At 43.6% G+C, this 16,203-nt stretch overlaps 1 protein-coding gene across 4 annotated transcripts in view; it reads left to right on the top strand.

The window, feature by feature from the left end:
• Positions 1-9,723, top strand: part of SLC36A3 (solute carrier family 36 member 3) — a 28,500-nt gene extending 18,777 nt beyond the window's left edge. The window contains exons 7-11 of one of the 4 annotated variants that reach the window (XM_058720616.1): positions 993-1,091; positions 1,478-1,644; positions 4,592-4,761; positions 7,958-8,138; positions 8,354-9,723. In XM_058720616.1, coding sequence (XP_058576599.1) covers positions 993-1,091; positions 1,478-1,644; positions 4,592-4,761; positions 7,958-8,138; positions 8,354-8,516 — 780 coding nt within the window. In that variant the 3' untranslated portion in view covers positions 8,517-9,723. Of the gene's footprint in view, positions 1-992; positions 1,092-1,477; positions 1,683-4,591; positions 4,762-7,957; positions 8,316-8,353 lie in introns of those variants that run through there. The other 3 variants (XM_058720598.1, XM_058720606.1, XM_058720623.1) reach the window with 3 other exon arrangements.
• The last annotated feature ends 6,480 nt before the right edge of the window (positions 9,724-16,203 follow it).

Here is a 16,203-nt window from a genome sequence, read left to right as displayed (position 1 = left end):
GCCACCATCTCCCTAGTTCTGTCTTCTGATTCCCTTTTCCACTTTTAAAGACCCTTGTGATTACATTGGACCCGCGCAGATAATCCAGGATAATCTCTTTATTTCAAGGTCAGCTGATTAGCAACCTTAATTCGGTCTGAAAACTTAATGCTCCCTTGCCATGTAATGTAACATATTCAGAGTTTCCAGGGACTAGGATATAGACATCTTTGGGAAAGAGCCACTGTTCTGCCCGTCATAGGAGTCTATTGAATAATCATTCCCGCTGCACCTGTACCAGCTACTAGACTGCACAGCCCTGGGAGCAGTGGTGAGAAAGAGGCGTTGGAGAACGTGAAGACAGGAGACCTGAATTCTTATCTGGGTCATGCCCCTAACTTGCAGAATAGCCTCGGGCAACTCCCTTCCCCTCCCTCGCTCCCACTTTCCCCACATGTGAAGATGTGGGAAATCAAAATGTGGTAAATATAGACAATGTATTCCTTAAGAAGGAATGAACTTCTGACTACAACATGAATGAACTTTAAAGACACCGGGCTCAGCGAAATAAGCCAGTCACAAAAAGACAGATACATGATTTCACTTACATGAGTTGATGGGGGGGGGGGGGGGTACAGCTGGGCAATAGGGGGTTACTATTTCATGAATAATACAAAGTTTAAGTTTGGGAGGATAAAAAAGTTCTGGAGATGGGTGGTGATGATGGTCGTAGCTCAGTGGGAATGTACTTAATACTGCTGGATTGTACCCTTACATGTTTATAAAATGGTAAATTTTAGGCCATATATAATTTACTGCAATAAAAAATAAAGAACTTCTTTTAAAAACAGGAAGGCTGATTCATCTCTAGCTATCTCTAGCTACCGTGTCTCTGTTGATGACACGTATGGCCCAGCTTTCTACCAGCTTTCTACCAACTCTCTACCAGGCAAAGTTTGGGGATGATGTCTACGCCATGGCAAAACGAAGGTCCTTCTTCTACTTCCTTTCAGGAGATTCCAGATCCCAGCAACCTCCCCTTGATGGCAAGCTGGAAGACCTTCCTGCTGTTCTTTGGTACAGCCATCTTCACATTTGAAGGTGTTGGTATGGTAAGATGGATGAGGGCTCTGCGTGACTGGTCCCTGTTGCCCTCTAGGGAAGCCAGCTTTTCCAGATATCCAGAAGTATTTATGAAGTGCAGAATGTGATCTTCTCCTGATGGGAGGGAAAATCAGGACCTACCTGCTGGGCACCAACTGCTCCATGCACCACACTAAGCCTTGAAGACTGAATGTGAATTTACTCACTAGCCTAGATGGAGTAGGGCACTCCTGGCCATAGAAAATAGAAAATAAAAAGGGGTGTGGCCCTTCTTGACCCTGGGCCACCTGGAAAAGTATGTCTGTGTCTGTGGGGGAACCCTACTCCTTCACAAGGTGCCACATTTCTTACTACTTTTTTTTTTTTTTTCTTTCTCAATCTCCTTTCTCCTCAGGTCTTGCCTCTCAAAAATCAGATGAGGGATCCACAGCAGTTTCCTTTTGTTCTGTACTTGGGGATGTCCCTTGTCATCACCCTCTACATCTGCCTGGGGACACTGGGATACATGAAGTTTGGGTCAAGCACCCAAGCCAGCATCACCCTCAACTTGCCCAACTGCTGGTACGCCCATCCTTGCCTGCCGGGGGGGAGAAGGGGAGGTGAGTCATGGGATCTGAGCCTCAGCAACAGAACGCGGCATCCCCTAGGGTTATCATTGGCACCAGATATTAACTGTTAATATTAGTATTATAATAACAGGTAGGTGTGATAATCCAGACATCGTACGTTGTCTCATTGAGTCCTCACAACAGCCCTACGAGTTACCATTATTATCATCAGCTCCATTTAATGGATGAGGAAGTTGCTCTTTGGAGAGGCTGTGTGCAACTTCCCCAGCTCACAATGTGTGTGAGAAGCTGAAACTTGAAACTGAATCTGTCCGACTCTGTGGTTTAAAGACCCTAAAATGAAACGATCTGGGAGTGTTTGGGAAACACAAACAGCAACAACAAAAAGTATAACTCCAAAACGATGACTGGGGGTCCTGCCCACGGATCACTACTCAGGCCCCCGGTTCCAGAAATGGGCCTAGGCTGCCATTGCTGTGCTCCAGTGGGGATTTAGTTTTGGAGTTTTTACATTTGATCGCTCATTTATTTATGCATGCATTCATTCATTCTTCCAGGTACCAATCCGGGGCGGGGGGGGGGGGGGGGGGGTCGCTGGCACATAGCATCATCGAGTGTGAGCTATCCTCATTATTCCGGCACTATAGTGAGTGCATTGTGACTAGGCAGTCAGTATAGCCAGGCGTTTCACAGCAAAGGTTTCAAAACTAAGTAAAGGAATTTGCATCCTGGTTCTTATGTGACCCTGGACAAGCTGCCTCATCTTGCAGACCTCATTCCCATCCTCAGCAAAATGAGGATAATACTAATGCCTATTTGTCTAGGCTTGGTTATGCTCCAGTAATAAACAACTCCAAAATCTCCGTGGCTGAATACACACACACACACACACACACACACACGCTTGATTCTATGCTCAAGTTGCCCGCCCCTTACGGGGTGGCTGGGGCTCAGCTCTGCACCATCCCCTCCCCAGGACACAGAATGCTGAGACAGCCACTCCCTAAAACGTTGCCATGGCAGAATGCAGTGAATCATGCCCTTCACCATGGAGCTGCTAAAGGTTCCCTGGGAAGTGACCTACATCTCTTCAGCTTGCACTTCCTTGGTCAAAACAACTCCCAGGGCCACACCTCACTCCCGGGGGCAAAGAAGTGAAATTCTACCAGTTGTCTGGAAGAACGGGAAGCACTGGTGAACAGCAGAAACAAATGACTGTCACATTATCTCGAAGAGTGATTGTGAGGATTAACTGGTTTAATGTACATAAAATGCTTAGAAAAGCATCTGGCACAGAGTAAGTACTCATCGAGTATTAGCTACGATCATCGCTGTGTCTTCCCACAGCCTTGTTCTTTCATGGGGAGTAGAATGATGGGGCATTCATTTCCCACAAGGCCACAGTTATAAAATGAGACAAATATCACCAGCCCACCCACCTCATTGTGCGGTGGTGGAATAAGGCATGGGATAATAATATGGGATTTCTTTGAAGTCACGACTTACATTACACCAGTAAGACATCATTCTAATACACTGTTCCTGGTCAGGGCAGTTCGGGCTGCCGCTAGCTACATTGGGCAGGGCACTTTCCTTACGGGGACCTCAGCTGGAAAACGTAGCCCATGAGCACGTCACACCTGCTCTGAACCTGGCTGGCCATCAGCTTCCCCAGAGGAGCCTTAGACAAGTACCCCTTCCCAATAAGAGAAAGACCCACAGCCCAAGAAAACGATGGGCATGAGCACACAGTTCACAGGCAGATTTTTTAAATGGCATGTTATACATTTGAAAAGATCATTTGTTTCCTTCATAATAACAGAAATGCCAGGGGAAAAAAAAAAAAACCAGAATGGCAAAGACCAGCACACGTTCACAGGCTGTGTTTTGGCAAGGATGTGGGGAAGCAAGTACTTCTATACGCTAGGACAACACAGGGGCAATATGTCAGTAGCTCTCAAAAGTTTAAATCGCATATACTTTAGCCAGCATTTATACTTCTCAGGTTGTATGCTAAATGTGCATAGATATCTATGTACAAGGGTACACTTCCCAGCATTCTTTACCAGCAAAAGACGGGGAATAATGTAAATATCCATGATTTGAAGACTAGTCAAAAAAATTTTAGTATATGCTGTAGGAATACCAAGCATCTATTAAATAGAAGCCACATCTGTGTGGACTACTAGGAAACAATCTCCGTAGGGGTGCCTGCGTGGCTCAGTGGGTTAAGCGTCCAACTCTTGATCTCAGCTCAGGTCATGGCCTCCCAGGTCGTGGGACTGAGCCCCATATTGGGCTCTGTGCAAATGGCGCAGAGCCTACTTGGGATTCTCTCTCTCCTTCTCTCTGCCCCTCCCCCGCTTGTGCAGAGTCTGCTTGGGATTCTTTCTCTCTCTGTCTCTCAAAATAAATAAATAAAATTTAGAAAAAAGAAAGAATGCAACCTCCAAGAAATATCTAATGAACAAAAACGGAGCTTAGCATTATATAGAGGATGCGACCACGTGTGTGTAAGCGTGTATGCGTTTGGTATAAGCTTGTATATACACTGATTATTTCTGAAAAAGCTACAAGAAAACTGTTAGAGGAGTTGTCTATGGAAAGAAAAACTGGAGGCTGGGAATTAAGGGTAGGAGGGAAGCTTTTCACTGCATGACTTTTGAACTGGAAACTATATACAGATACACTTTTTTTAAGAAGTGAAAGAATAAAAGGCACAGATTCCTGAGCCGTAGGCCAGTTGGATCAGAATCTCCAGGAACGTGCACTTTTAGAAGCTTCCCAGGTGGCTCTAATGGCAGGTCGAGCCCGAGTCAATGGAAGTTAGCCAGTTCTGTAACTCAGTGACAAGGTACCAGCTTCTGAGCAATGAGTGAGTCTTGAATGGCCCTTCCCAGAGCCACATTACATTTCACGTCCTATCCATCTCTCTGCAGGCCGTACCAGTCGGTCAAGCTGCTCTACTCCATTGGCATCTTCTTCACCTACGCCCTCCAGTTCCACGTCCCGGCCGACATCATCCTCCCCTTCGCCGTCTCCCAGGTGTCAGAGAGGTGGACGCTGTTTGTAGACCTGTCTGTCCGCATAGCCTTGGTCTGTCTGACCTGTGAGTAAGATAAAAGGGCACCCTTTGCCCAAAGCTGTGGCTGTGAGTCACAGTGGCATCTATCCCACTATCACTGGCTCTGCCACTTACCTTCTTTGCGACCTTGTGCAAGACACTTCGCCTCCCTGAACCTCCACTTTCCACCTGAAAAACGGGCTTACTTAGAACCATCACATGTTGCAGACATCTCTGCTGCCTACACATGGAAAGTAGACACTGGCTGGTTTATGGGAGAAAAAAAAATACCATTCATTCAATCACGCTCCTATATGCCTGCTGTATGTATGCCAGGCATCACACTGACGTTGTCGAATACTCATGACAGCCTAGCGACGTAATATCACCAACAGGAGGAACTGTGGCCCAGAGAAGTTGGGTAACACACTCAGATCATAGAGCTGCTAAGTGACAGAGCTGGGGTTTGAGCCACAGGTTGTGTAGTACCTAAGTCTGTTTTCCATCACGTGCCATATTCCTTCCTATCCTAAATTAAGATCGAGGCACTTATCTAAAGTGGTGTCGAACTGCAGGGGAAAACAAGAGGCTGATTTGTTATAGTCTTAGCGATCATTTTTGGGGTGCAATCTTTTCTCCTCTCCCCCTCCGATCTTCCTTCCTTAATGCTTCCTTCCATTCATTTATTCACTCTTTCATCCTACATTAGGCACTGTTGTAGATGTTTGGGAAACATCATGAACAGGCTGGGGAATGTTTTCTCTGAAGCATGTCCAGAGAAAGGAAATGAGAAAAGGTGCCCCGTGAGGAAAGGGAAAAAGAACTAGGGATGTTTTTCCTAGAGAAGCAAAGCCTTGGGGAATTTCTGTATCTGTCCTTAAGGAATATCTGTCTTTAAACACCTGTGGGATACTGTGCAAGAGAGAGAGAAAATGAAGTCTTAAAGACTCCAGGAGTCAGAGTTTAAAGTTGAGGAAATCCAGTCTCGGTTCAGGGTCAGGAGAAATTGTGTAATTCTAGGAGCCTTCTAGCAGAAGAATATGCTATCCGATGTTACGCTTCACATAAATGGAGTTCTATTGGCAGAAACAGCACTCCTGCTCGATTTAAGGTATCACAGAGTTTCCAGTATGTACCCAAGACATTTGCGCCCTGTAGCTCTATTGTTTTGAGATCATTCCTAGTAGGAATGGTCTAAGTTGAAGAGAAAAACTGAGGCCACTTGAGATCAGGGAAGGCAGTGCTAGACAGAGCTGACCTTCTAATGATATGCACAGCTTCTGTTATACCATGGGTGACCACTTCCTCCTCCTTTGTTCATCTGTCAGTTCCATTATTCCTTATTCATTCAACAGTCATTTGTTGAGCACCTACTATTGTGCTAGGCACCCGGGATATAATAATGAATAATAAAGCAGACGTGGTGCCTGCCCTCATGAGGTTTACCGTCGAGTAAGAAACATATGCAAGGAAATAATTATAGTGCATTGTGATCAGTGTTAAGAGGGTACATAATGATGTAACATATGATGGTTAAGATCATAAGAGGAGGATGCCCTAAAAGCACACAAAGGTCCTATGCTTTAGCCTAGGCCAGGTCAGGAAGTCCTCTCCGGTGGAATGATGGTTCAGTTAAGACCTAAGAGACAAGTAGGAGGTAGAGGAGGAGTAAAGAATGTACCACGTGTAGGAAGCACGCTATGCACGGATCTGAGGTAAGTACTTATGGCCTCTTTGGAGAACTAAAAGCAGCGGGGAGTGATAAGACACGAAGCCAGGGGATCTGGAAGGGCCCAAGTCATCAGGGACCTTGTGCTAAGGAGACTGGGCACTGGGGAACCGCAAAAGATCTGTGAGCAGTGGGTTGGCGTGACCAGTGGGTTGGCGTGACCAGATATGAACCTTCTAGAGAACCCCTGCAGTCTATCTTGCATTATAGCTTTACTATAACATATTTTCTCTGCTCTGTCAGTGTGAGCTCTCCGGGAGGACACTGAGCTTTCTCTGTGCCTTCTCCAGTAAGCAATTTATTAAATATCTGAGGAGGGAAAACTGGACAGGACCATCCCCTCAGAGGGGTGATGAATCCTCAACTGCAAGAGTTGATGAGTCTCTCTCATTCTCTGTTTGGATGTGTTGCAGCAATTTCAGAAAGAGGTGATGTTTTCTTCAGATCCAGGAAGCTAGTATGGGTGCTTCCCAGGGCAGTTTTTTCCCTAATTTGTTCATAGGAAAATCATATGGTTGTACAAAGTGAAGTCACCTGAATTGTATGTTTGTTCACTCAAACATTATTGAAATTGGACTCGCCTGAAGGAAGAGAAGGGAATGAAAGAGAAGAGAAGAGGAGGGAGCAGACAGCCTAAGGCTGTTTTATGTTCTTTTTAATTTACCAGGATCCTTCTAGCAGTAGGGAAACAAGTGGTTGAGATTCTGACAACAAATCCATCTCTCATTTTTTATTCATTCTTGCTTCTAGACAGTAGCTGTATTTTGTAGAGTAGTATAGATTCACAGTAGATTCAGTGTCTGAGTAAGAGTCAAACGTTTATTGAGCACTTACTATATACCAAGTTCTTTCATATACAAGGGAGGCAGCATAGTGGAGCAGAAAGAGCCTTAGATAGGCATTTCAATGGATTCTCATCTCAGAGAATGTATGACCTTGGCCACATCTCATTCCCTCTAGACCTCTAGATTTCCCCATCTCTTTAATGAGAACGTAATAATAGATGAGTGGTAGAGGAGACTTTCTAACAACTATGATATGTGAAAAACCCAAAGGAGGGGTGCCACCCAGGTGCCTGGGTGGCTTAGTCAGTGAAGTGTCAGACTCTTGATTTCAGCTCAGGTCAAGATCTCACAGTTCATGGGCTCAAACCCCGTGCCGAGCTCCACGCTGACAGCATGGAGCCTGTTTGGGATTCTCTCTCTCTCTTCCACTTGTGCTCTTTCTTGCTTAAAATAAATAGATAAGTTTAAAAAAAAAATAAAAGGAGAGCACCTACATTGGTGTTTAAAACAGAGGTGGGAGTCCAGAGCCACAGTGCCTGACCTACTGTTCACGTCCTCGATGGGATCTTTCCCCACCATTCCCATTTTCCCATCATTTCCCACCATCATTTCCCAAAATGGTCGGTCAGGCATCTGTGGGGTTATCAGGCTCCAAAGAAATGGTTTGTTTCTGAGCTCCCTTCTTGCAGGAACACTCAGTGATTCTAAATTTCTTCTCTCGTTGCAGGTGTCTCAGCCATCCTCGTCCCCCGCCTGGACCTGGTCGTCTCCTTTGTGGGCTCCGTGAGCAGCAGCGCCCTGGCCCTCATCATCCCGCCCCTCCTGGAGCTCATCACCTTTTATCCTGAAGACATGAGCCGTGTCACCATTGCAAAGGACATCATGATCAGCATCCTGGGCCTTTTGGGGTGTGTATTCGGGACATACCAAGCCCTCTATGAGTTGATCCAACCCATCAGCCATTCCGTAGCCAACGCCACAGGTGTCTATGCATAATTATCTATTTTTATTCTAATCGCTCTCCCCTCCTCCCACCCCCAACTTGACTTCCGTTGTGGATGTTATATACGTTCGTCAAACCCCAACATCTCTCTGTTAATTAGCGGCGTCTTTATCTTTCCAGGAGAAATGGACCTGACACAAGTCAGTACTCATACCCCTCAGGGTATGCCTTTTTTGGTTTGGGATTGCTTCGGAGGTCTTTTGTACCTACGAACCAAACCCTCATTCGACCATTTGTACCATCAGCCTCATTTACTGGGAAAAGGAATGCCATGCACTCATGACATTCCTGGAAACAGACAAAGCAGAGATGGAAACGCAAAAGCAATTGTTTTCTCTAATCTGCAGTTGCTTGCCCTTAAGGCATAAGATTTAGAAAAGTGGACATTGGGGGAAGGGGGATTTTCTATTCAAATATTTTTCTTTTTTTTAAACTTTGTTTATTTTGAGGGGGAGAGAGAGAGAGAGAGAGAGAGAGAGAGAGAGAGAATCTCAAGCAGGCTTGATGCTGTCAGCGCTGAGCCCAACACGGGGCTCCATCCCACGAACTGTGAGATCATTACCTGGGCCAAGATCAAGAGCTGGATGCTTAACCAACTGAGCCACCCAGGCTGGATGTTGTTCTAAGTGGAAGAGTCACAGACAGAACAAAAACAGAACTTAGCACTAATTTTACCCAACCATTTGGCCCTGCCACTAATTTCCAGTGGTATCTTGGGCAAGTTCCCTCACTCACTCTCTCTGACACCGTTTTCCCATCTATGAAATGAAGGACTAGACGGATCTGTTGTTAAGGATTCATCTAGATCTGACATTCTGAAAGAGGAAAAAAAATTAATTTATCTTTCAACCACGTGTGAAAATCAAGGTGTTTGCCATGAGCAAGACATGCTATTGCCCCGGAGATACGTGCCTACCAGAAGTAGGGTAGGGATACAAATTTATTTCTGAGCAATCTGTCGTTATGGTAACTTCCCTACGTAGAAGGACATCACCTTTCTTTTTCTTCTCTGATATCTTAAGTCCACTTACAGCCATTTAGGCTGAAGAGGCTGAACGATTTGTGTGAAGGAGAAGGATTTCATCATGTGCAAGGACTATCGACCTACTTAAAAAAAATACCTAGTTTGGGGAAGGGTTTTGAAAAATAGACAATCTTATGCTCTGCAGATGGGGGTATACATTGTTATGGCTTTTCTAAAGGGCAATTTTACGACACATAAGTCTTCAAATGTGTAGCCCTCTGACCCATTAAACCTGGGAATTTATCCTAAGAATATTTTGTGTTTGCAAAACTTTATGCAAAAGGAGAGCTTGTATTTTGATAACAGGAAAAAGTTGGAAACAAACATCCAACGTTAGGTTAAATTATGATTTATCCCAAATAAAATGGTATGATGCCCCCAAACATTACAAAAATTCACCTATTGATATGCAAATATATTTGTGGTTGATCAGTAGGGAAAAGCTGTTTTATTAAAAATAGTATGTGAGATATATAAAAACATTTATAAATGTTATATATATACACATATATACATGTGTGTGTGTGTATATATATATATATATAATAGAATATTACTCAGCCTTCAAAAAGAATGAAACCTTGCCACTTGCAACAACATGGATGGAGCTAAAGTGTATTATGCTAAGTGAAATAAGTCAGAGAAAGACATATGATTTCACTTATATGTGGAATTTAGGAAACAGATGAATATGTGGGAAGGGGGAAAAAAAGAGAGAGGGAAGCAAACCATGAGAGACTCTTAATGATAGAGAACAAACTGAGAGTTGATGGAGGGAGGTGGGTGGGGAATGTGCTAAGTGGGTGGTGGCCATTAAGAAGGGATCTTGTTATATAACGAGCGCTGGGTGTTATGTGTAAGTGATGAATCACTAAATTCTATTCCTGAACCAATATTACACTATATGTTAACTAACTAGAATGTAAATAAAATAATAAAAATAAAAACTTGGAGGAAACAAAAGAAATCATCTCTTACACCAAGACCACACACACACACAAAAAATCCAGGGTTGGTTTAACATTTGAAATCAGTGTAATTCACCATTATTAACAAACTAGAAAAGAAAAAATAAATGATCATCTCAATGGACACGGAAAGGCATTTGGTGAAATCCAACATCTATCCTTAATCTAAAACTCCCGGCAACTAGGAATACAAGGGGATTTCACAACCAGTAAAAAGCATCTATGAAAACCTACAGCTAATGTCATACTTGACAGAAAAAATTGAATACTTTCCCTGTAAGATCAGAAGCAGATCAGAGACTTCTATTCAATATTGTGCCAGATATCCAGACAATGAAATTAGGCAAGAAGAAGAAGTAAACAGCATCCAGATTGGAAAGGAAGAAATAACTGTTTCTATGAAGATGGCATAATACCAACGCAGAAAATCCAATGGAATCTGCAAAAATGCTACTACTAATTGGTTTACAAAGCTTCAGGATACAAGGTCAATATACAAAATCCAACTGTATTTCTCTATACTAGCTGCAAACAATCAGAAGTTGCACTTATAATTGCATCAAAAATATGCAGTAATTGGGGGTAACTCTCATGGCAGATATGAAACACCTGTTAAAAACTATAATATATAATCTTCATAAAGACTAATATATTGCTAAAAGAAATTAACACCTAAATAAGTGGAGAAATACACCTTGTTCATGACTCAGAGGACTCTGGGGTTAAGATATTAATTCTCACCAAAGTCAGCAGGCTTTTTGTGTGTGTGTATAAGTTGATCAGCTGATTCTAAAATTCATTTGAAAATGTAAAGGACCTAGAATAGCCAAAATATCTTTCAAGAAGAACAAAGTTGGTGTGCTAATGTTGTCTGATTTCAAGAATTATAACAAAGATAGGGGCTGGGTGGCTTGGTCGCTTAAGTGTCCGACTTCAGCTCAGGTTATGATCTCACTGTTCATGAGTTCGAGCCCCACATCGGGCTGTCTGCTGTTGGTGCAGAACCCACTTCAGATCCTCTGTCTCCCTCTCTCTGCCCCTCCCATACTCTCGCACCCGCGCATTCTCTCCCTCTCTCTCAAAAATAAATATTTTTAAAAAAAGTAAACGGATGAACATAAGGGAAGGGAAGGAAAAATATGATAAAAGCAGAGAGGAAGGCAACCCATATGAGACTCTTAAATACAGAGAACAAACAGGGTTGTTGGAGGGGAAGTGAGTGGGGGGGATGGGCTAAATGGGTGATGGGCATTTTAAAGGGCACTTGTAGGGATGAGCACCTGGTGTCATATGTAAGGACGAATCACTGGGTTCTACTCCTGAAACCAACACTACACAGTATGTTAACTAACTTGAATTTAAATAAATTAATTAAAAAAAAACAACACTCATATCCAGAATACATGAAGAACTCTCAAAGCCTAGCGATAAGAAAACAACTTCATCTTTTTAAATAGGCAAAGGTTTGAACAGACCCGTTACCAAAGAAGATATATGGATGGTAAATAAACATATGAAAATAATGTTCAACATCAGTCGTAATTAGGGAAATCCAAATAAAAACCATAATGAGATACCACTATGTATCTGTTAGAAGGACCGACCCTATTAAAAGACCGACCATAGTGGTGTTGGCAAGGATATGGAGCAACTGGAACTCCCCTAAAAGAAAAGGAAGCATATAGCTCTAAAACAACTTGTACATACATGTTCATGGTAGCTTTATCGTAGTTGAAAATGCCACCTGCTCTGTAGGGACAGAAAGCATATCTAGTTGCTTAAAGGGGAAAGGGGAGGCAGAATGAGCGGCAAGTATTACAAAAGGGCATGAGGAAACTCTTCGAAGTGATGGATAATGTGTTCCCAATTTTGGGAAGATGGTTTCCCAATTGTGTGTGTCTATTTCAAAACTTACCGAGTATAGTCTCGAAGGTACACGCAGTTTAATGGATATCAACTATACCTCAATACAGCTGTTAAAAAAAAAATGTGAAGCATGATTCCATTTTGGGTCTTTTTAAAAAAGAAGTCATATGCATATAGTCAAGGAATTTTGAAGGGTATGCAGAACACAAAATATTTTGGGAATTTTCACCAAGTCAATTGACTTAAGAGTGAAATTTTATGCTTTTCTTTTCTTTTCTTCTTTCTTTCTTTCTTTTTTTCTCACCTCTGTTATTGCATTTTTAACAAGTGATGTATTGATTTTGGGGCACCTGGGTGGCTCAGTTGGTTAGGCGACCAACTTCAGCTCAGGTCATGATCTCGTAGTTTGTGAGTTCAAGCCCCGCGTCGGGCTCTGTGCTGACAGCTCAGAGCCTGGAGCCTGCTTCGGATTCTGTGTCTCCCCTTCTCTCTGCCCCTCCCCTGCTCACACTCTGTGTCTCTCTGTCTCTCAATAATAAATAAACATTAAAAAAAAAAAAACAGTGATGTATTGATTTTATAACTAAAGCAACTTCATGTGAGGGGAAAATGTAATGATGATTTGTGTCACTCTAATGGAAACACCATTTTTAAGAAACGTTTTACTGTGAGCTGTAGCAGTATATATGGAAAAGTATATAAAGCATAAGTCTATAATGTAATGAACATGTATAGGTAACGTCACTTTTCAAAGCCACCCTCTATTACATGATTGATGCTATGGAATCCCAGGAACCCCAGCTGGAGTTAGAGCCCTCATCCTCAGTGAATCATTATTTTTTTACCGATGGTCCAATGTCAAGCAACAACCTCTTGGAGGAGATGTGAAGTAGCTATGAAAGAGAGGGAGGTGGAGAGGAGCATCCCATCACTAAATAAGAAAGCTATAAGCCAATAATAAAATCGTTGCTCTTTTGGGACCCAGACCATGCATGAGTGTGGAGAAGGTGAGGCTTTGGGGAACATATGGAAACCTTCGCATAGAATATAGAAGAATAAAATGCAGGTAAGACCGTGGTTTACGACTTGGGGGTGGGGGAGAGGATGGTCATACACCTTGTTGAGATTTTAATGGAAGCTACAGACCCTCCATAAAATTCACATAGATGCATACATGCTAAATTTTACATGCAATTTCAGAGACAGTCACAAAGCCCATGACGTTAATAGACCCTGTGTTGCAAAATACCTCTGGAAAAAGGCATGTAAGATTTTCTGCTTCTCAGAGCATTGAACGACCTACATGCAGACAGTTAGGTAGCCAACCTGGCACTGGCAGAGGCTTGAATGCAAAACAGAGCGCTGCAAAATCAGATTAGGGAGGTAAACTACCAGACGAGGAACCCCAGGCCACCACGTGACTCATACAACACACACTTTCTGATGGCAACTGGCACTCTGAGACCACAGGACCCAAACTGGTCGTTCCAGTTGCCACAACGTAGGCCGAATTCTCCACTGCCATATGCCTTGGACCTGGTTGTTGGCTGTGGGGGGATTCCTGTCCCCCAGGACCCTCACAAATATTTCCCATTGCAGTTCTCTGCTGGACAAATATGATCAATCTTAAAATGATGGAGCTGGGCTATGACTGGGGTGTAGAGTGGAAAGATATGCAACATCATTTTAAAGAGAGGCTTAATTTGGATCTTCAGCAAGCCCATTGAAAGAAAGAACTGGGATTGCTACATAGAGCCCAAGCTGAGATTGCTAAGCAGTACAAGTCCCCCTGGGCAAGTGTGGAGGCAGCAGCAGAAGTCACCCGTGTGAAGCTGAGGCATTCAGAGTTGGCTCCAAGTGAACATTAGTGACATAAGTGCAATGGTTTTCTTTTTTAAGTTTATTTATTTTGAGAGAGAGAGAGAGAGCGCACACGCACAAGCGGGGGACAGGCAGAGAGAGGGACAGAGAGAGAATCCCAAGCAAGCTCTGCACAGTCAGTGCAGAGCCCGAAGCAGGGCTCAAACCCACGAACCTCGAGATCATGACCTGAGCCAAAATCAGGAGTCAGAAGCCTGACTGAGCCACCCAGGCGCCCCAGTGCAATGGTTTATAAGCCACAGTGCCCCCCTGGATATGACGCTAAAAGGCAAATTACTAAGGTTGGACAAGATTTGCTATTGGCAAACAATGTCCAGGCTGATCCAGTGGACACAGGAGCCTGCCCCTCAAGCAATTTCCTGAGTTTAAAGATCAAAGAAAAGTGGGTGGGGGCAGAACTTCTACCTGGTATGTCAATACCACTTGAAAGGGAAATAGAGATGATAGGACTCTCGAAAGGGAAAATCTTCAGGACGACTCGAACTTAGGAAGCCAGACTTAAAGTTCAGGGGGGGTAAGCCACCAGACACAGAAGCTCAGGCACCGTGTGACGAGTATAACACACTCTCTGATTGCAACCAGCACCCTGAGATCACTGACAGGACCCAAGTGGTCATTCTAGTTGCAACAACGTAGGATAAATTCTCTGCTGTCTGTGCTTCTTTGGCAAAATCTGGGACCTGGCAATTGAGACCCAACTGAACCCAGTTGTAAGGCCCCAGGTGATCCGAATCCTCCCCACCCTCCCCCACCCTCATCCCCGCCCACTCCAGCTTCATCTTGCACCTGTAGCAAATTTTCCTTCCAGTCTTTTTTTTTTTTCAAATTTTTTTTAATGTTTATTTATTTTTGAGACAGAGAGAGACAGAGCATGAATGGGGGAGGGTCAGAGAGAGGGAGACACAGAATCTGAAACAGGCTCCAGGCTCTGAGCTGTCAGCACAGAGCCCAACGCGGGGCTCGAACTCATGGACCGCGAGATCATGACCTGAGCCGAAGTCGGCCGCCCAACTGACTGAGCCACCCAGGCGCCCCTCCTTCCAGTCTTAATGGTCCTTGTCCATCTCCCTAAAAGCACCATGTTCCCCCTTGCTGCAGAGGTTCCATATATGCTGTTCCTCTCTTTACCTACTTAATTCCTCATTTTTCAGATGTCAGCTATCACTTCCCCCACGAAAACCCTCTCTGACTTCAGGCACTGACCCAGATTCTGCAGTCTCCCTTAACCTCTATTTTGGAACACATCACATATTTGCATAAATGTTTGTCTCCCTTCCTGGACTGAAGTTCCATGAGCTAGTTCTCAAAATGGAAACTTCAGCAATATATTTTTACAAATTTTTATCTTGAAAAAGACTTTAACGTGGCAAAAACAGTACCGAGTTCCCAATATACCTTGCACCTAGCTTTCACTAATGTTAACATCTTCCATAACCCTAGTGCAATGACCAAAGCCAAGTCATTTACAGTGGTGAAATCCTGAACTCCACTCATCTTGTGGTTGATTTTCATCATGCTCTGGGTATGAGGAACATTATTATGGTTCTAAGAGCCACAGTTACACCAAAAGATATAGTCAGAACTGTCCCACCCCCTTCATCCTTTACACCCTATTGTTTCCCCTTCTTGTCACAATATTCCTACCTACCCTCTGTACATAACTAATCTCTTTAGTTTCTGGCTTATCTTTCCTTATTTTCTACAAATGAGCAAATGCATTTGTATTTATTTATATCCAACTCTTCTTTCTTACATGAAAAGTAGCACATTACACTTCTCTGTACTGTGCCTTTCCACTTAACGATATATCCTGGAAATAGCAAATAGTACTCAGTGTGGACATGCTATGTTCAGTCACTTTCTCACAGACATTTGCATTTCCAAGATTTGCAATCACAACGCTGCAATGAATAATCTCATGCAGGTGTATTTTCGTCTTGTTGGAGATGTATCTTCAGAGGAAATTCCCATTGCTGGAATGTTGGGTCAAAGAGCGAGCACTTTCTTTTAAGTTTGTTCATTGACTTTTGAGAGAGGCAGCAGGGGAGGGGCAGAGAGAGCGGGCAGGATCTAAAGCAGGCTGTGTGCTGACAGCTTAGAGCCCCATGCCAGGCTTGAACGCGGGAACCATAAGACCATGACCTGAGCCGAAGTCAGATGCTTCACCGACTGAGCCACCCAGGCACCCCAAGAGTGGCGCTTTTGAAGTTTTGTTAAGTTGTCAAGGGTCA

The sequence above is a fragment of the Neofelis nebulosa genome, chromosome 1, assembly GCF_028018385.1.
Source record: "Neofelis nebulosa isolate mNeoNeb1 chromosome 1, mNeoNeb1.pri, whole genome shotgun sequence".
NCBI lineage: Eukaryota > Metazoa > Chordata > Mammalia > Carnivora > Felidae > Neofelis > Neofelis nebulosa.
Note: the sequence above shows the minus strand (reverse complement) of the source record. Positions and strands in the feature narration are given on the sequence as shown.